The sequence below is a fragment of the Carassius gibelio genome, chromosome A12 (genome assembly GCF_023724105.1).
Source record: "Carassius gibelio isolate Cgi1373 ecotype wild population from Czech Republic chromosome A12, carGib1.2-hapl.c, whole genome shotgun sequence".
Lineage (NCBI taxonomy): Eukaryota > Metazoa > Chordata > Actinopteri > Cypriniformes > Cyprinidae > Carassius > Carassius gibelio.
Window position 1 is genome coordinate 13,993,401 of NC_068382.1, and position 27,969 is coordinate 14,021,369.

Sequence of the window (27,969 nt, forward strand, 5' to 3'; positions counted from 1 at the left end):
CTGAAAATTCAAATTAATTATTAATTTATTTTAAACCCTGAGTTGAGGTCATTCCATCAAAACACTGACGCTTCAAAAAGTTCATAAAGACAGAAAAATAATCCATATCAATCAAGCAGTTTAATCCAAGTCTCTGTAAAACACAATCGCTTTATTCTGTATGATGAAAACATTTAATTTGAAATAAACAATGTCAGTGTGCATACGTATAGCACATTAAATATTGTACACATGGAAGCTGAAGCACACTAGCTTGATGCACAAGAACAAACCCTTTCAGTGTTTTCATTTTTGGGCGAACTAACCCTTTGAGAAACCGTGGTAAGGAACTTTTCAGTCTGAGGTACATAGACATTGCCAAATCTCATATTTAACACACACAAGTGACATTATTTCCACTGCCCTTTCTTAAAATAAAATCCATTCATTCACAACCCTAATATCATCATCTGGGGCCTGGGGTTTGGACTGTCGCACTCTGAAAATAAACACGCTCTACGCTTCTCACGTCTGATTTGACATGCACGTAAGAATGCATGCCAGACGACACACCCAGAAATATGCAATATGCCCTGGTAATTTATTAATTTTTCGAGCTTCATTAACCCTGAGTTAAGAATCATTTCAAACCTGAGAAAAGAGGAAGAGAGGGCTTGTAACCCAAGCTGGTCTAATGATAGCCACACTGGAAAAAGCTAAAGTACTGACACTCCATTATTGTCCTATAGAGGAAGCTGAGGATTAGAACACCAAAGAATTCCAATAAAAGAAGTGTCTGTTGTGGGGCCGAGGGTCCTGGGGGGCTGCGGAGCTTTAGGCATTGTCCTGTAGGGTGATTGAGAGCGAGAGGAGGGGAGTGGAGAAGCATTGTGCAGGGATGGAGACTTTCTAAAGGTGGTTATTAGGATAGAAATGGCGTGGGGGTGGCTGTTGACTCTTCATCTTGTGTGAACAAAGTATCCGGCATATAGCTCTCTCTCTCTCTCTCTCTCTCTCTTATTGCTTATTGTCCGGCTTAAGTGTGGTTTAATTAAGCGAGCTCTGTGTCCTGAGAGAAGAGAGGTGCTTTAAAGTGCTCAAGTCCTGCAGAGATGCCGGGGATGATGCTATTGAAGGGGAAAATGTTTGCTGCTCTAATGAAAAAGGTTTGTTTGGGGGGGATGAACGGGGAGGGGTGGAGGAGTGTCTGGGCTTTGTCCCCAGCTTACAAAGTAGGGACAAAAGCAGTGATATTATACAAATGCACCCATTTCCAGGACATGATGCAGAGACGGGGGCCCGGGGACGGGTCGGACTGCTCCATCTCAGCCCTGTTGGCACCTTACAAAATGATTTTTTCCCCCCACCACAAAGATAGGCATTCTAGTTAAATCCCGAGAGCAGAGGCTTCTGGGTACCGCAAATTTGGGGCTTGCGGACTTAAGCGGATTTTCTCTGCAACTGTAAGAACAAGCTAATTCCTCAGACCTCCTTTATCTCTAACATGGTAATAACAAACAATGAAATACTGAGGAGAAAGGGGCAAAGGAAGAGGAGGGAGGAGAGATGCAGACACAAAAGAAGGAGAGATGGAGGGAATGAAAGAGAGGAGAGACGTGTGCGAGGAGAGGGTGGGCTTGGGCGTGTTAAGAAACTTTCTCGCTCTAGTGTTATGTGTGAACTCGCTCTGCTAATCCAGGTTTTATTGCTTGCCTGTGTCCGGCCACACTGTCCGGATTGAGTATGTGTGTGTGAGGGACAGTGGGGGTCTACACATTTGAGGGAAGCCTGAGAAAGAGCCGGACCTGGTTGCGGCCGTTTTTGGGTCGCCTTAGAAACCCGCACCACAGGGGGCCTCTGTGTATGTCTCTGCATTGCCTGCGCATGCAAACACGTACGGATTAAAGCTAACGCTAAAGGTGCTATCTCAATAGCGAATATTCAATGAAAGTTTGCAGGCAAAACAAGTACATTTCTGTTGTCAGTAGTCTAGCAATGTATGAAGAAGTCACTTTCAAATCAAGCATCTTTATTTTTGTTAACGCAGCAAAACTGCGTGATCAACTTGAACCGGTTGCGAATTCTAAGTGGGGAAGTCTTTTGCCCTCACGTGAAATTCCCAATCGTAAATGGATTCCTAGTGAAATGTATAGATTACACCAACTAATTTTGCAGAACAGTGTTAAAAGTGACCACATCTTATGTTTTAATTCACCAGTTGGCTTGTGTTGTTTGCGATAGCTTAAATTATCTTCGGTTCACTCTCTGGAAGCCAAAAGGGTGTCTTTCCCAGATTGTAGGGGCTACTTTGTGGGTGTGTGGGGTGATGTATTAGCCTAGCCCTAATAAAAAGCAGGAGTGTCCACAAACATGACTTAATGAGGGAGGATGAGAGACTCCTGACCCAGAAGTCAAAGCTCCGGGCGAGTCTCTTTATTCCCATTGATCTGCTTGCGCACTTCATTTCCATGCTCTAGGGCCCACTTCAGTAAATTCATTAAGTGCGATTGATACGAGAATCAAAACTTCCTCCTAAGCACAGTTGCTCTGCTAGGAGGGAATGGTCATGTTTGTGCTTTAGCTATGTCAAGCATCTCTGGCTTTTGTCCTGGCTTTACACCGTTGCGGTGCACGCTGGGGTTCGAGTCCTTGAGATTCTAATCGTCAGCTAATTTCCAGCCGGTCTGTTGTGTCAAGGCCTTACAGCCTTGACCTGGGAAATGTGGTTTCACTGTTGTTCAGATGCCGACCGCAGACCATTCCTCGCCTCCACTCATAAATTATGCTCCGATCAGGTTTTCCCAGCCAATCCTGGCGAGCAGATCCGCGTCTGTCACTCTTCAAGAATGCAGAATCAAACTGCTGATCTAGGCACAATGCAGCTGATGGAAAGCAGATCTTTATTTTCAATGTCAGGAACACAGCACATGCTACACATCGATGTAACCTGCAGTCTAACTAACAGGTTCATATCAAATCAGCCCAGGGATGTAGCGTCCTGTTAGAAACACTGAAATGCAGTTTATGATAAACATTTAAGATGTCAGAATGACCTCTCATCCTTCGAAGTGCAGTTGCAGCACATCTCTGACTCTTCTGATGTCGGAGAATAAACGGGGGAAAGAACAGGGCAATGGAAATATGACCTCAAAACACGGTCAGTGTCTCTCTTCAGCTCCTGCGGTGGCTGCACACAGACCATGTCCCTGCCATGAGTTAGACAGATAGATGCACTAGCAGATTGGAGGAGAGAGGTTATCTGACCACAGGCAAGCAAGAGAATACTGGACAATAACACAAATGAAACATTCCTGGAAAAGAGGTGGGCACTTATGTTAAAACTCTTTTTTTATATATATGAACTGGAATGCGAAGTGAATTGGCCACATACCTACAGGAAACTGAATTGGAATTTGAATCGGAATGACAGGAAAAGGAATTTGCTGAATTGCAATTCAAAGGAATTCAACAAAGGAAATGAAGTGTTCTTCCACCAAAACTGAATGTATTAAATATGATGAAACATATTAATAACTCCACATTTCTATGTGATATTTTATCTATCTATCTATCTATCTATCTATCTATCTATCTATCTATCTATCTATCTATCTATCTATCATCTATCGTCATCTCTGTAAGTCCAACAGACCTTCAAACTTTAAAGCTTTTAAAACTTTTTTTTTTCTTCTTCAAAACTTCCAAAGAAACTATTTTCAAGTCAACATTCATTATTTTATTTATTTGGTCTATTATTTTCTAGTTCACAATTACAGTCATGTCTATTCCTATGAATTTGTTTAATTGTTTCTGCTTTGTCAAATTTGCATTGTAATTATTCGATAATCATTTTTTGTTGTTGTCGTCTGACCGAATAGATCATTTATTCTATTAATGCATTTCTAGGTTGTTCTGAATGTAAAAGCACACATATATTTGATATTTTCAGTATTTCTACCTGAAACCATGGTCAGTCTGAGACAGAGGCTATATTAGAATGCATTGTCATCTTTTAGTGCTGTGTCTCTTTCTCAGCTCCGTCTGCCCTCATCCTATCTGAATGACAATAGTGTTTATGTAAGATGTCCTGCCTTTGGGCCACAGGGGCAGAGAACACTGCATGCCTAGCCCTGCCACCCCACCTTTTACGCCTTTTTATTGTTATCTCTTTGTGCCACGTCGACGCGGCCATCAAAAATCTTCAAGTCAAAATTCTTCTCAATGTGTGAATGCAAGTGTAAGCACACATATCCAGAACAATTAGTTTGGGGCATGGCATACTTAAATATGAAGACGACGTTCCCCGATACTGTCAGCAGGCCCGACTCTGACCCAGCTGGTTTTCCTTGATGTTAATACAGACAACATAGACCTTAATAAGACAGGTCCACCCCTCACAAACTCTGACACCCTTTCATTCTTATTCCCTCTCAGCCTCCTCTCTCTTTCTTTCTCTCCCTCTGTTTCTTTCTGTCTTTGCTACATTACCAGGGGGTGGTGCGTGATTGACAGATGGGCAGGAATAATCATTTTTTTCTTTTCTTTTTTTGCGTAACCTAAGGCCATGCTCTGTGATTGGCTTGCCAGCTGACATCTCCAAACCTCGCTTGTCGCCCCCCCCCCCCCCCCCTCACTCTCTCTCTAATATTGGCCTTGATGATCCTAAGGGGGGAAAAAGTGGGGAGAGAAAAAGATATGTACCTTAGGGAAGAACCTCAGTGAGAGGGAGGGAATCAGAGGACGAGTAGGAGCGTGTGTGCGAGTGTGTGTAAGAGACACTTACTCTCCTAACTACTGGGACACACACAAGTTCCTCACCCAACTCAAAGAAGCAGCAAACCCTGGAGATGTTTCATTTTTTGTTTTTATTTTTTAGCTTTCATTTAAACCCCAAAGCTGCTAATAATTCTCTCAAGCATCCATCTTTTCCCTAAGACTTGCCGGCTGGAACTCAACTTTCAGCCTCTCTCGAGGAATTCTATGTACTGATCAATAGACCGTTTCCATCCACACAAGACATACCTCATGGATTTGTACCTGGTTGGATATCTCATGTGCATGTGGTTGTCCAGCTCTCGGGTGCTTGGAGGCTATCCCATCTGGTGGTGAGTAGCAATAATCCCCACTTTCTGCATCACTTTCTCCAGTAGCACTGGGGGAGAATAGTGGTCAGTGACCATTTTTCAGAGGGCAGTAAAGAACACTTTCAGTTGACTGCGTGGAAAAAAGCTTCTCGGCTCAGTCCAAAGAATCTTAACCTCAGCCACTGAAGGGATGGAAAGGGCTAGCCTGTCTGTTTCCTCGCTGCCGTGTTTCGTCCGGCTCCATTTATTTTGAATGTTCAAACGAGGCTGTTTTTGAAGGTTGGAGTGTTGTGAAACAGACGCAGCGTGTTTGTCAGAGATAAGGTTAGGTTAAGGCTGCAGGATGGGGTATATTGTTGTCTCCTCGCTAATAGCCTCAGCACTCCAGCCGTGTTAGGAGTGTTAATTGAGGCATTAGTGTGGATGTCCCTTGGCTTGGGTCTCAATAAATTCATTGGGGTTTAACCTTAAGTATCATTACACTTTAAACTTGACTATGCTTTGATCATTTGTTTTTCTCTAAAGTCATTGTGTATTACAATCGAATCTGTGATTTAAAAAAAACTGATTAACTACATTAATCTGAAATTGGCTGACTTTCCAAAGAAGAGCTCACTTTCCAGCAGAATCCATACAAAGTATACTGAAATGGGCTGCGTAAAAAAAGATATCACACATGCTTTAATACTTGTACTTTTTCAATTTTATCATTTGAAAGCAAAACCTTTCAGATCATTATGACATAAAAAAATGTACACTAAAGTAAACTCCTTTTATTTACTAGGATCCTTCTTTCATTTGTTTCTTGGCAGGTTGAGTTGAGCCATTTAAATATAGAAACGAATTAAATAATTAGCAATACTGAACGAATATAATACTGTATATTACAGAAACAAATAAATGACATGTCATTGTATATATTTATAACATAATACTTTTTTTTTTCCTCCATTTTTCAAATGATGTCATTCCGATTTGACAGGTTAGTCCTGTTAAAGCACTTATGCTCTGTAGATTTCGCTACATTCTGCAGAGATCATATTTACCTCCGAATAGTGCTGATAATGTCATAGTTCCACTAATTACCCCATCCTCAAAATGACACTGACCTCACAAGGTTCTTTAGTAACATGAGTCTTTTTGCAAAAATATTTGTGTAGGCGTACGACAAAAGCCCCCCTGGCTCATGATACAATACTTGTCAGAACTAATGTGCTTTAGTAGTCCCAGTTAGCATGTGGTCCCCGCTGCACTCTCGTTCCAAACCACCAGCATCTTCTGGTTTCGTTTATGAAGCGAGAGTTGCCAAACATGCAGTCGCACTCACAGACGTACAGTACACACACACAAAGGCCACGGAGCTGAATTATGAGAAAGAAAACGATATGCAAACGTACATGGCTGCAGGTACATGAGAAGATGCGTCATCATTTTTCTTGTCTTTTACTTGAATGGCATCAGTGAAACTGCAGTCTTTAAAAAAAAAGAACAGGAATAGATTAATAGAACATTATATATGTAGCAGGTACAATATCTTTACTGAGTGATTGAAACAAAAACTTTCGAAACTAGTGGTGCTAAATGTAATAAATGATAGATTTGTGTGTGTGTGTGTGTGCGTGTGATAAAATGAATCATGCTTTCATGTCTACAATTCTTTCGATCTCAAATTCACGATTTTACATGACACAACCCCACATTTGTATAGCAGTTATTCCTAACAAATTCGTTTAAGGGAAAGAATATGAATTAAACCGTTAGAATAATCAATAATATAACTATTAGTATAATGCAACTGAATCAACTTGACTTATATTTAAAAAAATAAAAAAAGGCTATAATAGAAACGTATAATGTAAATAGCAATAATTGTGTTTTCAGTCGTTGTAACGGTGTCATTCAAATGCATTTGTGTCTTATAGTGAGATTTAAATCCACCCTGTGGTAGATCCTCTCCTTTTAATCCCTTCACATCTGAATGGACTTTAAATCTATGACGAACAGTGCTGCAGTAATCAGGCCAATTTCTTCCCTAATCTGTTTCAACAGCTTACCAGGCCGCTGATATCTGACTTTATCCTCTCAAGATGAACTAATTAAGCTCAGTCTTAAGCAGGGGGAGCTATTGAAAGCGATCAGCCTGTCTAGCTTTGTTCAGTTTCACGTGCATTATGGATGACGAGCAAGCTGAGACACAATCGGCAGTCACTCCGAATACCAGACAGAAAGGAACAAGGTATTTGTGGCTTCTTCCCACAACAGCACCGCAAAGCCGCCATCCGTTCGGATCCAGCTGGCTGTTTCCAGCGCCGTTCATCTGTTATCTATCAAAACCTCAGCTCGGTTACAGCTCAGAAGAGGCCTGACCTCAGACGATCAAGTCACGGCTTGACCTGGAAACACTTCAGTAGCTCTTATGATCCGAAGGACCCGTCGAAACAGGAGAAAAAAGAACCACTCAAAACCAAATACACTTTTGGTTCACAGTTTACTGAAATGTATTACTTTGAATTAATAATGAAATTCGAACTAAATATTTGTCCACCTTTTTTAAGATATTTTTTATAGTTTACTCGTAAAATTACCAAAAACAACAAGCTAACTGATGGTTGCATTTACATTTGTTTACACATAATATGGATTTTTAAGCTGCTCTTTATGTTGTCGAGACAATGTAGCTCACATTTAAGGCTTTTATTCTTGGTTCTCAAAAGGAAAGTCTCCTTTCAGACGGGAACATACGCAAACACTTAACATAAAACTCTAATTCTGAATTAATTAAAATTTGGAAAACTTTTTTTTTTGAGGGAACAGGCGTGAAGGAGACGGCATCGGGAGGCCAGTAAGCATTCTGACCTGCTCTGGTCCCCTGCTGGCTTCAATGGGACTTGACTCATCTCTGCGAGAGAGGAATGTCATTATACACCCTTCATCCCAAACCCCCTGCATGTCAGCCGGTGTCACTGCTTTAATGATGCCGCAAGAAAATCCACCAGCTGCAATTCAGTCTGAAAAGATCAAGGATGTTCGGGGATAATGGGGGCCACTTAGGAAAAGGAGGGTGAAACAGATAGCCTGGTCAGAAGAGTATTAGTTTTCAAATGTATTGGTTCTGTATCCGTAGCAAACCAATCAATTGAATTGTTGCAATGCAATTGTGTGGGATGGGTTAGGATTAGGTGGTTACTTAAAAACAGTTTACACTTTTTGGAATTGCTAGTAAATTTGATAAATAATTACAAAGAAATGGCCAACAACACATTGAATTAAATGTGAAATTTTGAAGTAAAAAATTAGCATTAGTACATCATTTTAAATATGCTCCAATAATATATTTTACTCTCAAATTTGAAAAATAATCTTTATAGTGTAAAAGCCATCTTACTTCTAATTAAATCAAAGTTTTTGTTAACTTCTTGTGAGCCCCGTCTACTGTGAAATCTCATCGATCCAAAATTCTGCTCCATATTAACCACAAAAGCACTCATTTTTTTTATTATTTGTTTGTTAGGCCACAGAGGAAGGTTTAGTATGCCTCTGTTTTCACTGACTGACACACACAAGGTGCCTTATTAAATAAGATGGATTAAGAAGAAGAGCGCACAGTTAGGATTCAGGGTTCGATGATGAATGGGTATAGACTACACCTCTGCTTTCTGGATCATCCAGACAACCTGAGGTTATCTCTGGAGTTATCCTATCACACACACACACACACACACACACATTAAATAGTGACAGATGGCGGGTGTGTGTCTGTGAGAGAGAAAAAAGTAGGAGGTTTCTTTAAATGAAAGTTCTGTTATGATTTACTCATCCCAATGACTTTCCATGAAACAGAAAGGAGATTTTCAGACTCATTCAGGCCAGTCTTGTGAATTGGATCAACGGATTCTCGGATCTGAATGAAAAGAATGATTTGCATAATTCTCTAATTAAAGGAAAGTCTTTTTAAGATTTAGAAAAAAATTTACAAAATGTATTACATTTTTAAACATTGTGATAGCAATACAAGTACATTAGACTGCCCGGTCTGAAATTACCACATTTTGACATTGGGCTAACGTTTGATCATGCTTCCGAATGGAATTGCGAAAAACATCTAGGCTCTGGTGAAACCCAAGCTTCTACGTCCATCTCAGTTCTCTTTATAAGGGCTTTAGAGAGTTGTGTAATACATCACAACTTTAATCAGAAGTGTCAGGTCACTTACGTAGGGACTGCTGGTGCACTCCAAGCTCTCTGACAGCTCTGCTAGTTGAACAGTGACAGGCAGCAGCTCCTGGAGACAGAGCCACAGAGCCGTAACGTCACAGTCGTTTCCGTACTACAACACCAGGCCAGCAGTTTCAGGATTGAGCTAACAACAGAAAGTTATCATACTGTCTTTACATCACTGGGAGACTTGCACATATAGTAATACAAAAAAAACCTTCCCCTGCTGGAAAATCAAGCTTAAGCTGGTAGTAGTATTTAGACATGTGGTATCTTGTTTAGGCTTGTCATTAACCAGCTACTAGATGATGTAACTGGCTTCAGGAAGTCTGGAAGCCAGCTTGGACCAGTTCGAAACCAGCTACCGTTTCATCCGAATGACCTTCACATTCTTGCAACTGTTGTCCTCTCACTATGCTTCTTTAGTTAACTCGCTACCATTCGAATCTTGTATTTGATTCTGCCAACATAATGTTTTCATAAAACCATTTCTCCCACTGAAATAAACAGCACAGTTTGGAACTACAGTTATTTAGATTGTTATATCAGACAATGGTATATCTCCCACAAAAAGAAAGGTAACACTTTATTTCGATTGTCTACTTTAGACATTTTACTAACACTAAGTAACTTTGCAAATACATGTCAACTAGCAGTTAGTAGAGTATTAGTAGACTGTCTACTTTATATCTTCTAACACTTTCTTTGTCAACTTACTGTCAACTTATACTAACCCTAAACCTATCCCTTTACACTAACCCTAAACCTACCCTAACAATACTCTGAGAGTTAGTAGGCATGTAGTTGCAAATGAATGATAATTAGTTCATATGTAGTTGACATGTAGTTACAAGGTTACTAATAGTTAGTAGAATGTCTAAAGTGGACTATCAAAATAAAGTGTAACCAAAAGAAATCACAGAAAACAGACACCCACGATGCATTAATCAATGACACATTTCCAGCAGTGCATTGCTGATTATAATATGAATACTCTAGTGTAACTTCGCTCACTAGCAAGGGTGCATGGGGTGTTATTAGGGGGAAAAAAACAAGAACTGAGAGAGAGAAAACAGGTTTGAACATTTATCAAGAATTCTGACGTTTTTTTTTTTTTTAAATCTGATAAGCCCAGAGCAGTTAAAATGCCAGTCAGAAGTGTGGCGGGAATAAACCTGAACTCTTGATGATGGAGCGTTTGTTCCTGTTCTGACAGAATGACTGAGGAAAAGCCCCATCCTCAGGCTAACAAGCGTCTCTCTCTCTCTCTCTCTCTCTCTCTCTCTCTCTCTCTCCCTCTCCCTCTCTCTCTCTCTCTCTCTCTCTCTCTCTCTCTCTCCATTTTAAGGCTATTTTAAGTTGGTGGAAAATGAGCTCAAGTCATAATAAGGCAACTGACCAAAATTAAAGCAGCATATAATTAAACTGAAATGAATACAACTTGGAATATTTGATCAAATTCCAAATATGATTCCGAAAATTCAAGTGATACTTTCCATAAATACTGTAATGTACCACAGGACTCTAAAATGGAGAATATACTGTATGGCCCACTGTATTGCCCAGTGGGAAATTGTAAATTAATCAATTGTAGACCATTTTACTGACATCTAAATTAGAGACATTTGTTAAATTACACAAATGTTCCATCATTCAATAGAGGAATTGATTATGACAAGATGATTCTCTCTCTAATCCCTTTCCTCTCTCTCTCTCTCTCTTCAGTCATGCAGCCTAAGGCACACATGCTTTCCATACATTTGACACAAAAAGGTGTGTGTTATTTTTCAAAATTCTCTTATCTCCTGCTTCCTGTCTTAAAATGTCAAGCATGAGTTGAGGAAAGGGCAGAGATCCATACCTAACAAAACAGAGATCTTCAAGCATGCTGTCGATCTTGACCAAAATTTGCCATGACTTTAATCTCTTTGCTGCCAAGTCAAAGTCATGATGGAGCGTATGCTGCTTGGACAGGCATAGATGCATTATGGGAGCACACTAAGCATTAAGGTGTGATGAGACATGAGAGTACTTGATAAAGAGCGGCCTAAATGTTACGTTCTCTGGTCTAAAACGCACCTCAGTGTATCTCCAAGCAGCTCTCAAATAAAGAAGAAGCTGGGCAGGAATGTGTGGTGAATGTTCGCTGACCTGTCTGGGGCCTGGGGTAGCAGGCCAAAGCTGTGGCCTTGTACTGAACTCAAACACAGCTTTAACAAGGCATCAACCTTTAAGAGCTCCAGGGGTCGGATGTCAAAAACTCACAAGTTCAAAGAGTTTCTTATTTCTTCTGACAAAACCAGAGCACTCAGCAGCGTGGTCATAGACAGGTGCCTCATCTCCCACTTTTCTGGAGAAGCTGGTGAATGCATGAGAGTTGAAACAGTTGGCGAGGGACATTAAAACATGTTTTGTCTATGGATGTTTTATTTGGAGGGTGAGCAAAAAAGAAGCTTAAAGGGATATTTCATGCGGAAAAATTCAAATGAATGTCATCATTTACTCACCCATGTCGCTTCACACATGAATGACTCTGTTCTGTATGTCTTCTGTGAAACAGAAAGTTGAAATTCAGAAAATTGGTAAATAAAATTGAAATTACACACAACTATAATGAATGGGAATGGAAATTTCTTCAGTACGTTGGGCCTTGTTTTACATTCTTTTCTTAGAATGTGTTAATAACAGCCTACATTTCCAAAACCATTTTTATACGCTTCTTTGACCAGATTGACAGCTCCTCGTTCACTTTCATTATACTGAAAAGAGGTTTTCAAGAGACTTAATGTTTGGGTGGGTATCCCTTTATTCTTTAGCCAATGGCAAAATAACATTTCTCTGTTTTGTGTTGAGAGGAATTCCCTCACTTCATAATCATTGTAGCTGTGGTTTGCGATGGCTCATTAATGCTTGCGTCATTATTTTCTAGCACTGCAGTCACCACCCACCCAGCAGCACGGAAAGTTAGCTGAAGGCTAGAGGTGGCCCTAAACCTGCTCAGACAAGCACCTGCTAGACCCTAAAGCTTCACCGTGTCTCCTTGCAGTAGCAGATTTTTAGCAGACAAATTAGCAACTCACATCAATGTTTGTATTCCCGACTCGGTTGTGTCACCGCACCCTTCTTGAAACAGTTTTAGTGCGTATTCACGTGTTTGCGATCCCCCAACACTGACGTGTTCTTCTTCTCGTCCACTTCAGAGTCAATGGTGCAGATCACAAGCAAACAAAGCACAGATCACTGAGGACGTGAAGCATGCAATGAAAGCACGCTCGGGTCTGTATCAAAGGAAGCCGATTAGCAATTAAATTCATCAAAAACACATCCATATCTAATTAGAGCCTCTTCCTCATACATAGACACTGTCAAGGGCAGAGACAGGCTGATCCACAATTCAACACAACACAACACACTAATCATCCACATGGGTGAGAGATTAACGGACAGTTATGCTGCAAGCAGATGTGTAATTATGTCATTTATTCACTCAGCAAACACAGCAGAATAATAGGCTCCACTTCCAGTAAATTCCTATGTAAGGGGCCGGGGTTTCTGTCAGACACTTCGAAAATAATAATCCAAACTGATAGGAATAATACATGGTGGAGTAAATGAATGACACCCTATAAAAGATGTCATACTGTGGCCGTGGCTTCTTGGATGGAATTATGGTAATAAATACAGGCAAAGAAAAACAGGCACTAGTTTCACTGCTCTTCCTTTAAGTGAGAATACAAACCCCAAAAAATTCTGTCATCATTTATTTACCGTCATGTCATTCCAAAACTTTCTGATGTGGGACACAAAAGAAAGTCAGTGGGGTCCTAATGATGACTTTCATTGTGTGGACTGTAACACTTTAAGGTTCCATGTGTTAACATTTGTTAAACAATGACAAATAGTTATAAAGCATTTATTAATCTTAGTTAATGTTGATTCAAATCAAATCAAAAGTTGTACCTATTAATGTTAGTTAATGGATCTGAGCTAACATGAACTAACACTGAACAGTTAAATTTTTTTAAATTAACATAAAGATTAATAAATGCTGTGACAAATCAGTGGCTCATTGTTAGTTAAATAAATATAGTAACAATTAGAACCATATTATAAAGTGTTACTTTGTGAACAAAAAAGTTTTAATGTCCCGAATGAACCAAAGTCATGCATTTTCTTTGTTGGTTGAATTATCCCTTCAAGACAGTGGTTCACAATCAATTAACACTAAATTGAATTCCTAAATAAAACACACACACACACACACGAAGATTAAAAAAAAAAAAGAAGAAGGAATCTTCCGAAGACATGGTCATATAAAGACATGGTTATAATGACACTAAATGTAAAAGGACAAAAATTTCTGAAATGTTCCTACAACATTTAGTAAAACATTCATACGCACAAAAGATTTCCCTAAATGCATCCCACTTTATAAATTGTAAGTCATCTTATATTGAAGTGCAATGTGAACTAGTGCATCAACAGAATGTCCACAGGTATATCTCTTTATGTATGTATTCTGTATGTACACTTTTATTTTTTTCAGGAAGTCATATATTATTAATGAATCTATTTCAGCAAAGTATATAAATAGCATATAAATAAATAGTCTATTTATTTTTACATTTTAATAAACAATGTTGGGTTATTTTAATCACTGTTATTTGCACACAAAACTTTGTACACATGCTCTTCAGCTGGCGAATGCATAAAAAAGTTTGTTCCTCTCTTTTAACACTGATGTGAAATTTAGGATCAAATGTGATTGTACGTGCATTTTATGAATGTTTTATGAGCCACCCCCCTCCCCCAATAACTACTGTTTATATTATAAAACATGCAGAATCTGAGAATCTAGAATCTTCTTTAATTAATTTAATGTTTTGCACTGCCAGTTTTTGAAGTGGCAAATAATGCTGTTATTCTACAACAGAAATACCAGAGTTAATTTGTGGATCCTTCAAATATTGTGTAGATATTAGAGGGCCTTTAGAATTAAATATTATATAATGGAGAGACATGTACTGTGTCAGTCGTTTGAACGCATCCACTTTCACCTCCAAACGGAACGGACACAAACATCAGAGTTATGACGGTCGCCGAGATCTTACCAAGCAAGACATGTTCCTGGATCAACATCTTTTGATGATGCTGGATCAACATTTATGTCCAACAATATAGACTTAACCCAATCCCTACCCCCAAACCTAACCCTACCCATAATTTATTCATAAAATCAGTGGGAAATGATAGCTGATTAACAAGAGTGTAGACGCACCTAACCCTGATCGTAAACCTAAAACAGATATTCCCTGAAAAGTTATATCTCAATTCTGATTGGTTGATTGAAATGTTGTTCCAGGATCAACAAGGATCTTGATCCAGGAACATGTTGTACTTGGTGAAATCACGCTCACCGTGTTATGACGTCAACTCCCTGACAAAGCTGACAGTGCCGTGACGCACCCTTATGATGCATCAAAGGCAGCGAGACGCACTAGTAATCTCCACATAAGACTCTTGGCTCCTCTGATACAAAGACTCACCTCTCACACCTCCTCTGATACCTGGCAGCCTGTTAACATCTCCCAGCTCTGTGTTCATGATTTCACACGACATCAAACAGAGAGAATGTGCGACTGGAGCGAGGGAGGAGAGTAAAAGAGAAGCCGAGAAGCCTCTGAGGGGGATTTTTCTCTTCTGACTTCAATGCTGGTGCTTTTGTGTGTGAGGGGTGCAGTAGGACACTCATCTGTCAGAGAGACCGGCGCTGTGATAGGGTTGCACCCCGCGGGGGGCCTGAGGTCATCGTGAGTGGCTGATCTCTAAAATGTGTGATCCTCCACTGGCCCGAAGGAGGAACTAGGTAAACCTCTGGCCCACAAGACAGCATCTATGTCAGCGCTGTCAGGCAGCAGATCTCATCATGAAAGCATGCAATACTGTCTTTGCACACTCAGGGCAGCTTATTGAATTCACAGGTATATCTATCTATCTATCTATATATATATGGCAGTGCAGAGATGCTTTTATGGAGAATTCCCTTTATAGAATTCATAGAAGAGATGTCGGGAAACCCCCTTAAAGTCAGTATCATATGAAAATTCACCATCTGTTTTTTTAAAATGCATTTTATTGGTCTTATTGTAAAACTGTGTTTTTTTGTTTGTTTCTTTCTATCTTTTTTTTTTTACATTTATTCATTTTTTTCAACCTTGTGATTCTTAATCAAACTATCATAACCCGATCTTCTGGTGAAACTTCTGACTTCTCCCAATAATTTTGTCTACTAAACCCTTTTGCTGTCTTGAAACTCTTTATATAACTAGGTGACAGCGACCAACTAGCCTACTGGAATTGTTTTGAAAATGTTGTCGTCTATATCACAAACATTTTAAAAATGCAAGGGAAAAACTTTGCCATTTTTGACTACATCGTTGATGTGTGAACGTAGCCTTATATGTCAGGTGTGCCCAGAGTTGGCTTTAATCTTCACATTTGTGTTTCAGGTCCCTGGCCCTTGGGCAGCAGTACTCATCCCTAGGCTCCCAGCCCATCCTGTGTGGCTCCATACCTGGTTTGGTGCCAAAACAACTGCGCTTTTGCCGCAATTACATTGAGATCATGCCCAGTGTAGCGGAGGGGGTTAAATTGGGAATCCAGGAGTGTCAGCACCAGTTCCGAGGCCGCAGGTGGAACTGCACCACTATCAAGGACAATCTAGCAATATTTGGACCAGTACTTGATAAAGGTATGGGTTAATAACACGCACCAGTCTACAAATTGTATAGTATTTAAATTGCAATTACAGAAAATAATTCCATTCTATACATTTTGCTTTTAGTCTATGTGTTAGTGTATTAAAAAAAATTAAAAAACACAGCATGGAGATACTGTTGTGAAAAATATGATGAGAAGTAAGTAAGTAAGTAAGCAAGATATATGTAATGTTTTTAGAAAAATGTTTCAAAGAATGTAATCGTAGTATATTGGGGATTACTCCACTTTAGCTAAAATAGTTGCATGCTTTAAACTGAACCACTTCAGTGGGATAATTTATTACTCAAACAGATCTTACACATATGAGATGAATTTGCGATATCCGCAGCATTAATATAATAGTGCAATCTACTGTATAACAGCACAGACAATAAAACAAAACCACAAGGAACCATCTAGTCAGAATGTGTAACATTCAGTTTTTTTATAACAATCAGCCAAATTGATTTGATTTGATTGAAGGTACATTTGTTGGGGTGTCCATACATTTTCGTATACTCTAGATGTGAATGTTTAAGGTGAAGGCTACAAGAACAACTTAACTTTATTTCTCAAATAAAGGATGTGACAGAACATTGGTTGTGTGTTTCTAATGTACTTTTTCTGTGCACTATGTACTCTACCATCTAGTGCAGGGGTGCCCAAACTCAGTCCTGGAGGGCCAGTGTCCTGCAGATTTTAGCTAACTTGCCTCAGAACACCTGGTGGGAAGTTTCTAGTATGACTAGTAAGAGCTTGATTAGTCGATTCAGGTGTGTCTAATTGGGGTTGGAGCAAAATTTTGCAGGACACAGCTCCTCCAGGACCGAGTTTGGGCACCCCTGATCTAGTGTATGAGTTTTAGAAGGTAATTTTGTCATACAGCATTGGAGTCAGATGTTAAGTTAAATAAGTGGATCATCCGCTTATAAGCAGTACACAAACTGGGACGTACATGCTGGATGGATAAGATGCTAAAGGAGTTAGCCGCATTGCAGGACCTGGGCAGAAACAGGCAGTGAGTGAGGGGTAGACCGAGAGAGAAAAGAGAAGGGAGGCCAAATGAGATTACAAGGAATAGAAAAGGGCTAGAGGGTTCACTTCGACCCCTACTGTGCATGAAGGCCAGAATGAGCCATCCCTGTGTGCCTCTTACCGCCCGGCTCCCACGGACGCCACATTCACACGCCCTTTTGACTGTGTCATGAAAGCAGGCTGAAAGGGAATCTCCCATCCTTCCCCATCATGAAGGAAGAGAGGTGGAAGGCTTGGGGAACTCAAGAGGGGGATGAGGAGACGATGAAGGAGACGGAGAGTACGAGGTGAAGATAAGGAAGAAGGTTCTCTGCTTGCATTCGGATTGGGCTGGTGGACCCTGATTGGATTTTTTTTAAACACTTAGGAATATTTTGGCATATTGGCTGGTATGAGATGTATGTGTGTTTTGTATATGTGTGTCATAGGAGGTGGAGGGTGGGGGTGCTCTGTTTAGGAATGCCAGCCCCTGCTCTGGGCAGCGCTGAACTGGGCTATGGGGTGCGGGGTGCTGGGCCCTTTTGTGTGGGTAATACGGTGTGACAACACAGATACAAAGGCGGATTCATGGACCCAGCAGGTAGCGGGAGCTGCGCTCTTCTTGGCCCTTGGCCAGGGCTCCTGGGGCCCAGAGCTCACAGTTCTCTGTTGTGGTGAACCCAGCTGGGCCTGCCAGAACTAACTGGGCCTCCTTCTGGCCGCAAACCCAGAGAGGTGCGCGCCCAAACACAACCTTTATTAAAAAGGACTGTTTGTCTATCTGTGCGGACATGAACTTCCTGCAAGAATAAAACAAGAATACCAGGGGTGAGATGAGTCTGCAAATTCATGAGAAACAGCTAGACGGCAACAAATGTCCATAATGTCTTAAAGACCCTTTGAAACGCTTGTCAAACACAGCTTTTGCTCTAGTGTTTGTGCATTTCCTGTCGAAACAGGAAGTTTGAGAGGGACATATTCAAAGGGATTAGCCTCAATAGCATACGGCTTTAGTTACGTCACACTCATGAACCATAATTTGCTACTTGCTAATTAGTCGGATTATAGATGGTAGGAATGACATTCTGATTCTAAAAAGCATCTGACTGGACAAAAATCTGTGTAGTGCAGAATGAGTCATCACTATTTTCCAGAAAGAGAAAGACTGAAAGTTTAAATGTGGATATCTGCTAAATGCTAAATACACTAACATATATACAGTTGTTGAGTTTGAAAACTGATACTGAGGATAAAGAATGAGGTCTGCAAGTGTTAAAAATGTATGTTCTATATTGTATGAACGTGTAGTATGAATGAAATCCAGACTTTGTATTGTGACTTGTGAATCAAGTTGCGTAGCTTCACTGCCATTCCATTGGATGTGCACTTCAGAATCTGTTAAAGTAGTAAGTTATTTATATACTTTACTCAAATTGTTTAATGAATATTTTGAATTCAGAAATATTACTCATTTCACATATGTTTTAATGCCTACTATATAGAAGGTAAGTAGACATATTCAGACACAGTAGATGTCTTCAAGTCTAGTAAACATTTACAAAAAAAAAAAAAACTATTTTGATTGTTAGTTTCGACAGTTGTGGTTTGTAGGTCAGAATTCCAAAGCATAGTGCCTACATAGGCAACTCTTTTTTTAAGAAAGCATCCTAACAGTCGTGGAATGTAATAATAATCAACTGAAAATGAAATTTCTACTGCTACAATTAAGTGCACTACAGCTTGACTCGCATTTCAACAGTTTGCCATTAGCATGTTGCTAACCTAAGGGCAGAGATGTATAGTAACGAAGTAGAACTACTTCACTACTGTACTTAAGTACTAAAAGGCGGTATCTGTACTTTACTGGAGTATTATTTTTTTCTCCTACTTCCACTTTTACTTCGGTACATATTTTCGCTGAGTTTAATACTTTTACTCCGATATTTTTTTTATGTGCTGCATCGTTACTCGTTACAATTATAATAATGTTACGAATCATTCCATTACAAACCACTGCCAGAACTGTAGATGGCAGGTTTGATGAAGCTGGCACATCATTGAGCGAATCAAGCGAGACTGCGCGTGCTGACTGAACTGCTGTGAATAGAGAAATGAACACCGAGCCGAGCCAGATAATGACTCGTTCACGAGTCAAGAACCGGTTGCATCGGTTTTCGGATGACCAGTAACGTTAGTTCTTTCTGACAGTTCGATTCAATAAACCAGTTGAAGAAAACAGTTCACCGATTCTTTTGCGCTCGATGCAATGGCGTCATTGGCGTTGACTGCACATGGGCTCATAACATTAACACAGAATCAGTTCAGAATCAATCACCAAAAGAATCAGTTCGGTTCAGACGCTCTGTGTTTCGGTTTGCTTCACGCTAAATCACACATGCGCAGTATCATCAGCTCCTCGGTTCACAAATCGGACGCGTCTGACAGAAACGGTTCTTGACTCGTGAACGAGTCATTATCTGGCTCGGCTCGGTGTTCATCTTCAGTTCTTTCTTCACAGCAGTTCGCAGTGTACTGTTTGAGTCAATGAATTACTCTGGGATATTGGTTTGTTTGAACTCAGAGGGAGTGTCAGACACATTAAACAAGTTAACAGCTTAATTCATCTGTGGATTAATGCGTATTGGAGACGCGAATTCAGTTCGATTTGGTGAACTGGTTCAAAAAGATCCGGTTACATCGAATGATTCGTTCGCGAACCAGATATCACAAACTGCTTTGTTTTTAACTGTCTTACAACTGACACGGAAGACAAGACAATGCTGAATAAATTCGTAGTTTTTGCTATCTTTTGACCAAAATGTATTTTCGATGCTTCAAAAAATTCTAAATGACCCTCTGATGTCTTACGGGTTTGAAACAACATGAGGGTAAGTTATTAATGACATCATTTTGCAAATTGGGCTAACTGACCCTACTGTTTTTTGTTTACAAGAAGTTACAGTCAAAGGAATTGTGATTGTCCTTTAGGTTAATCATTTGAAATAGTAAAAACAATATGTTCAAACTTTTGACTATTTTCTTTAATAGCTACATAACACAATACTTCTACTTTTACTTTCAGTACTTGAGTAGTAAATTTTAAAATAGACTACTTGCAATACTTAAGTACAAAAAATGTTGAATACTTTAGTACTTCTACTTAAGTGTGGTGCTTAAAGAGCACTTCTACTTCTACTCAAGTCACTTTTTTGATAGAGCACTTGTACTTTTACTCAAGTATGGTTCTCTAGTACTTTATACATCTCTGCCTAAGGGCAAAATCAGTGTTGGGGAGTAACTAGTTACATGTAACGGCGTTACGTAATTTAATTACAAAATTAATGTAACTGTAATTAGTTACAGTCACTAAGAAAAAATGAGTAATTAAATTACAGTTACTTATGAATTTTTTAACGATTACAAAGGGGATTACATTTGAATATTTACACACATCCACATACAGATTTAACTGATTTCTTTCCCAAATTGCACTGACTATTCTGAGACATACGCCCTAATAATTTCCGGGATGCGGAAACACAGTCTGGTTCGTAGAATCCAGTCAGAAAAATGGAATGCCTAACGCGGACGGAATATGCCACATTTTGGATGACTAAATCAAAAGTAGGTCAGTACACTTGAATCAAAACATGACATGGACTGGTGTCTGTGAATATCAAGCCCCCAAAATGCAATATATGACTCCTGCACGTTCTGCGTGTCAGTTGAAATCACGCGCGGACTGGACACCGGGAGAACCGGGGCAATTCCCGGTGGCCTGCCAGCTTCCTCAGTCTTCCTCAACTTGTCCCAATATTTTAATATCATTATTGTATAATTGCCTGCCGAATGTACTAAATCGATCATTTGCGAATCCGCCATTTGATAATTAAATCTCTAATAAATCTGTTAGTCGTGACTCGCGCGCTCTCCGCGCCTCCGCCAAACGGTTTGGATCAGACTCCGAGTAATCAATGCGAAAGAGAGATAAAAGAGTGGACTGTGGAAGCGCACAGCTGGAACAGAGAAGCAGAACTACTGTTCAGGGTTTCAGGTCAGTTTCATCTGTAAAGATGCTTTTTTGACACAACCCTTGCGAAAATTAACATTTTATTATTTTACTATAAATCCAGTGAAAATGGTTACTATTGTTTAACTGTGGTAACCAAAAATGTTAAATTATTTTACAAATTAATTAATTTAAAAATAAATACGAATCCATTTGCAAAACAAAAAACCATACAAGATTATTGTACTTTTATATAGGCTAATAAAAGCATGGTAAATTTGACTTTTGAAAAACATGACTCGTGTACAGTATTAGGATTTTTCTATAAATATATTGTAGTATTGTAGAGTATTGTATTGTAAAGTACAGTTTTGTTCAATCTTGAGTATTAAGATGGATAACGGGGCAAAATAATGAGACTGAAGAGAAAAATGGAAGTGAAGGTGCCGTTCAGGAGAGAACTTTTAATTATTTGACATGTCCCCATATTAAAGATTTAAACCTTTTTTATGCCAGGTCCATACAAAAAATAGTATTGTCCATGAATTTGTTTGTATGAGTTTGAATTTTCCATTCTGATTTTTTTTCCCAGTCTGCCCCTCCTGTAAATTAATGGCAAAGACATGCAGTTTCATTTACTACACATAGGCCTACTGAAGCTCGCAGTGTTTTCAACCTCTGCCGTCTCAATATATGAGTACACGAGCACATACACATAATTTCTAGAACTGCTCTGTCACTTCATGCATTTTACTTATTTTGAGAAAACTATCATCATATCATACATAAAGAGACAGCAGTTTAAAAAAAAAAAAAAAAAAAACACCAATGTTTCAGGAGTTTATTAAACAGCATATGACACATGCTTATTAGATAACTGTATTTGAGTTGATATATATGCTTTTATTTATTATAATGTTCACAAATTTAGAAAAGTAATCAAAAAGTACTCAAAAGTAATTAGTTACATTACTTTAATAAAGTAATTGAAAAAGTTACACTACTATTACATTTTAAACAGGGTAACTTGTAATCTGTAACCTATTACATTTCCAAAGTAACCTTCCCAACACTGGGCAAAATACACCAACCAGCATTAAAACACACCGCACACAAAAACGGTAAATTAAACAAATACTCTTTTATTGCTAAATTCTTGTATTGAATGGCATTCCTAATAAACCTTATTTTCTTGCGTTATCCCCCATTATGCATTTATTTTTCACTGAGCTTGTTTCAGTGTATTATGAAATTTAAAGAGATAGTTCACCCCTAAACCCACAATTAGTTGTCTAATGATATTTCAAACCCCATTGACTTTTACTGCATGAGCAAAAACAGCTGAAACATCAAAATACATCTAAGATTTAGCTCAGGGAGACATTTAGAAAAGAATGCTATGGACAGAATTACAAAATTATTGTACTGGAATGATAACATGTTATCATGACATCGATCATCTAAACACAACATTATGGTCAGACATTACCCACAATACACCAGCATATTCCATGTGTGTGAGCGCTCCTTTAGATAACCTTACACCGTTATAGGCCTTGCGGATCCCTGACAAACTCGGTTTGAGAAACACTGACATTAGGGGCACTTAAATGTTTGGGGTGATATAGTCATATGGGGTGGTTGGGTAACAGTTTTTCCTGTAGGGACCAAGAGAACTGGTGAGCCACAGTAAGTGTGCTGCGATTGTAAAACGATGGTGTCTGGTTACATAATAAGCTGTTGCATTCAAACTGGGCATAACTCCATCTCTCAGAACATGCCTTCAGAAACCAAACACGCAGACTTATTGCTGGCTTTCACACATGTGCCCGCGGGGCTTGGACGGGCGGGAGAATGGGGACGGGAGTAGGCTCCCGAAAAATTATCCATAGAGAAACCAGCACACCTTTGAGACGACACAGGGTCAGTGAAATCTCCGGCTGCATTAGCCACAAGTGACATGCTCGACAATCGTCCCGGTGCTGTCAGAGACGTTTACAGAGCAGCACTCAAACACTTCATCAGAATATTCCAGAACTCATCACAGAAAAAGATCCATGCCCTGAAGTCACAGCACAGATAGATGAGAGACTCTTGGGAGGGTCACAGTTAAAGAGACAGGGATCTCCTTCAAACCTTTTACAAACAGAACTGTCTAAATACATGGACTTCATAACTAGGCAGCATCCTAACTGTCATGGTACCAGAAATGTCTCTAGATACAGAACAGAAGCAGAAGAGTTAGCAATGCTGCAACAAACAGAAATATATAGTGCACTCAAAATCATTGGGTAAAATAATCTATTTTTAGTAATTATTAACTACTTTTATTTATACTTTTTGGTATTACATGAAATGCCTATTTAGAATAAATAATTCTCACAACTTGTCCGCAATATTATTATTATTTTTTTTTAATTGCAGTGCATTCTGGGACTGCCTTCTCCAATAATAATACACACTATGCTGTTTTTCACCCAAAGGTTTAAATTCTGTCATCATTTACTGACTCTCATGTTGTTCCACACTTGTATGACTTCCACTGTAAGAAAACAAAATAAAACATTTTTTTAGAGTTAAATCTCTACTAGGACATTATCTGTTAAATTCACAGACATTTCTTTTAACTATAAAATACAAAACAATTCAAGGTGTCACTTAAAATACAGGTAAAACACTTGTAAAAACCCTTTTCTCAAAATATAATGTCTATGTTCCACAGAAGAAAAGTAGACTATCCCTTTGAAAGGCAACATAACTAAGTACCTCTAGTTTTCGGAGAAGGACATGTGTCTGTCAGAGCAAGGAAAACTTATAACCATAACATGAAGAAATGTTTACTCAAATGTCATTTTAAAAAGAAAAATCTCTTTCTTCTCTTTAGCCACAAGAGAGTCTGCATTTGTCCATGCGATCGCGTCAGCTGGAGTGGCGTTTGCAGTGACCCGTTCATGTGCAGATGGGACCTCCACAATGTGCGGCTGTGACTCCCATCATAAAGGCCCGCCGGGAGAGGGATGGAAGTGGGGTGGCTGCAGTGAGGATGCAGAGTTTGGGGTTTTGGTGTCTCGAGAGTTTGCAGATGCTCGTGAGAACCGACCAGATGCTCGGAGTGCAATGAACAGACACAACAATGAGGCAGGACGGATGGTAAGAGACTCATGATCTTTCTAACCGATTTCAAATATAATGTTGCTGGAAAATATTCTATGCTATTTTATATGAACAATTCTGTATGTACACTACAATCAAAGATTTGGGGTAAGATTCATATATATATATTAATACTTTGATTTAGCAAGGATGTATTAACTTCAATCAAAATTTACACTAACGATATTTATAACAATACAAAATAATTATATTTCTGATAAATGCTGTTCTTTTAAACTGTTTATTCATCAAGTCCTGAAAGAAATTTCTTACTTCAAAAATTCAAAAACATTGATAAAAGAAGAAAGGTCTCTTGAGCAGCAAATTCACATATTAGAATGATTTCTGAAAGATCATGTGACACTGAAGTCTGTAATATTTATGCTTTGCAATCATAGGAATTAAATTAATTTACATTAAATTAAATTAAATTAAAAATATATCAAAATTGAATACTTATTTGAAAATATCCTCATGTTTCAAAATATTAGTTTTTTTTTTTTTTTTTTTTTTTTTTTTTTGCAATTCCAATTTTTTGCAACAAATGCAATTGTGTTTTTGAACAAAATGCACCCTTGGAGAACATAAGAGACTTCTTCTTCTACCTTGTAGTGGACACATTCTTATACACAACTTTTGACCCCAATTAATTCCAAGGCATGACATTTTGTTCTCTACATACTTAAAGCCTTATTGTGTATTTCTTTATTTAAGTATCCTTATATCTCCCCCTACTTAGCACAAATGGATATGATTGTCACAGTTTTGAAACTTAATATTGTGTCCACTCTTTACATGCCGAAGGGAGACATATGTTACGTGAAAAGAGAAAAGCTGAGAAATCACACCATATCTGGGAAATCACTTTAGGTGAAGTGTGTAATTTGCACACAATACCAAACAGAAATGCAAAATAATTGCTGCTTTCAAATACTCCATTTGTCATTGCTGGGCCAAACAGTTAGTTCCACCCCAAATTCACACGATTGGCTGAGCAAAATGTTGTTTTTAACTGTGCCATTAAAAGAGATTGTGATTCCAGTAGCACCACAGAAATAACACACTTCACCTTTAAGCCAGCAGGTTCATGATAACCAAACAAAGAACAAAGCTGTACTTGTGCCGCTCCTGGGTGGGACCTACCCTACAGTTCACAAAGGTGTTAATGCACCGCACATCTGTCAAATATCTCCTGATCCCTTTTCCAAGAGACTTTCAACTTTAAAACTGCTATTTTCATGAGAAATTACCGGGTAATTACCTCTCTTATCCTTTCATGCCTCTCATAAGTTGCATCTGTACTGAATCCGTGACACTCAGTTGGTGGTTTGCAGAAGGCAGGGAGTGAAGAATAACACTGGCGTTCAGGGTTTAGCCCGTCACTGCTGCTGTCATGACTCAGAATTGGAGTCTTTGCGCTAAAGGTGCTTAAGGGGCAAAAGGCGAGACCACACTGCAACAGAACGCCGCTTTGATCAGTGAGGGACCACAGGAGCAGGCACTGAGACAGTCGGCCCTGGCAGGGCCCTCGCCTACTCCATTGTTTCGACACAGCCTGAGGGACCCTCCCAGGGCCCAAAGAGTTTGGGACATGACGTCAGCGGTCCCAACTAGACCCCGAGGCACCTGCAAACACCTGCCTTCCGCCGCAGCTGGGGAATTCTGAAGCTAAATATAGAAAGTGAATTAAGGTAAACAAACCAAAACAAAGACATATAGTGCCTGTGGCAAGCTCCATTAAGCAGGTCTTCAGAAGAGAATTAGCCGAGAAATGCAAGGGCCTGTCTGCACGCTCAGCACCTGAACAACTCCTGTGGCCTGAGAGCATGCAGAAGAAGTTGCGGTCCAGGTTGTTGGAGTCGTGATGTAGATCCTGAATTTTAAATCTGCTTTAGACAACACAGGCAATATTTAGGCAATAAATCCAGAAGTTGAATATAGCAGATAATATGAGCGATTATATTTAGAATGATATGCAGCATGACTGCAATTGGGATACTGTTTTTGTTCTGTAGTTCTTCAAACAGGAAGTAAGCAACATTTCACACAAAATTTGCTTACTGTTAGTAAATTGATAAAAGAAAAGCAGCTGGCCGAGAAAAAGGAAGAAATGCAACTGGGATTTTAAGTGGCTAAATCACAATCATTTTAAATGGTCCTTGATAGATAACAGCAAACTGGTACCAATTCCCAATGTTTTCTCTGTTTCAGACCATCCTGGAAAACATGCACCTGCGCTGTAAGTGCCATGGATTGTCAGGTAGCTGCGAAGTCAAGACCTGTTGGTGGGCTCAGCCTGACTTCAGGCTGTTGGGGGACTACCTGAAAGACAAGTACGACAGTGCTTCTGAGATGGCGGTGGAGAAACACCGGGAGTCCAGAGGCTGGGTGGAAACACTACGGGCCAAATACACCTTCTTCAAGCACCCCACAGAACGAGACCTGGTGTACTACGAGGGATCGCCCAACTTCTGTGAGCCGAACCCAGAGACGGGCTCTTTTGGCACCCGTGACCGCATCTGCAACGTGTCGTCGCACGGCATCGAGGGCTGCGACTTGTTATGCTGTGGCCGTGGCCATAACACGCGGACAGAAAAGCGCAAGGAGAAATGCCACTGCATCTTCCACTGGTGTTGCTACGTCAGCTGCCAGGAGTGCGTCAGGGTCTACGACGTGCACACATGTAAATAAGTGCGGGAAGAAAAGGATCGGTGGACATTAAAGGATGGAAAGAAAGAGAAAGAGAGGCAGAGACTGAGAACATGCATAAGATAATGGCACTTCTGTGGTAGAACCCTTTACTAATGTGCCCTTTTTGATCTACACGCCCCAAAAGATGCCCATCGTGAGCATCATAGTTACTACTGCCATTCCTCTTGCTCTTTTATTGTGGCACGCAATATTTCTGCAAAAGAAAACAATTCCTTGTTTTCATTCAGTCTCCCGTAACACCATCTCTCTGATCATCTCGGCCTACTGCACAGGAGCCGAAACAGGATATGTGAAAATACAACCAATGACACTAAGCATGCATTAAAGAACAACAAAAGGGGGGAGAGGATGATGAAAAGTTCTCGGTTAACTACTGAACGCTGGGTCTCGAAATATGCCCTGCTATACTACTGAATCCAATGTAATGCCCATGTTTTCCCTCATGATCTCCCAAAGTTTCCCAATCCAAGGACACTCCTACCATATTCCCTATAATCATATATGTTAAAATCTTGGAACGTATTGCTGTTAGCTACGTAAAAACTCTGCTAATTTGCTTTATACAGCAGTTTGGAGGGATGCAATTGATATATTAGCGTAGAATGCAGTACAAACAGGTAAAGGCATCATAGGTACCTTCCCAATTACAAAAGGTTTTGTTTTCTTCGCAGAAAATGTAAATGCAAAGCCATCGGTAACTCTCCTGGATGAGTGCAGGACAGCTGGTGAAATGCATGACAGCAGAATGCGACGATACACACTGGGCTCATGCGCACCCAACCAGTAAAAATTTGCACTTACAAAACTACTAATGAGTATACTAATTCTAGAGATTAAGATGATTTTTTAACATATTCTTTTTGATAAAGATCCTCGTACATGACTGTGAAGGCTCCGTTTCAACACTTCCCTGATGAGAAGTTTGCATAGAGGAAGGAGAACAAGTGAGCTGAAGGAGGATAGTTAAGAAAAGAAATAGCAGGGTAAATAAAGAAGGGAAGTTGCAACCCAGTTTCATGGAAGAAGAAAAAAACGCAACAATTT

General features: G+C 39.6%; 1 protein-coding gene across 1 annotated transcript; it reads left to right on the forward strand.

The window, feature by feature from the left end:
- Positions 1-4,728: 4,728 nt before the first annotated feature.
- Positions 4,729-27,808, forward strand: LOC128025222 (proto-oncogene Wnt-3-like). The gene is made up of 4 exons (XM_052611347.1): positions 4,729-5,084; positions 15,788-16,029; positions 23,945-24,210; positions 26,425-27,808. The coding sequence occupies exons 1-4, from the start codon at positions 5,005-5,007 to the stop codon at positions 26,902-26,904; spliced, it is 1,068 nt and encodes a 355-aa protein (XP_052467307.1). The 5' UTR covers positions 4,729-5,004; the 3' UTR covers positions 26,905-27,808.
- The last annotated feature ends 161 nt before the right edge of the window (positions 27,809-27,969 follow it).

Coding starts and splice junctions, on each gene's coding strand:
- LOC128025222 (XM_052611347.1), top strand. CDS start 5,005: ATGGATTTGTACCTGGTTGGATATCTCATGTGCATGTGGTTGTCCAGC. Junction 5,085..15,787: donor GGAGGCTATCCCATCTGGTG/GTGAGTAGCAAT, acceptor TTTGTGTTTCAG/GTCCCTGGCCCTTGGGCAGC. Junction 24,211..26,424: donor ACAATGAGGCAGGACGGATG/GTAAGAGACTCA, acceptor TCTCTGTTTCAG/ACCATCCTGGAAAACATGCA.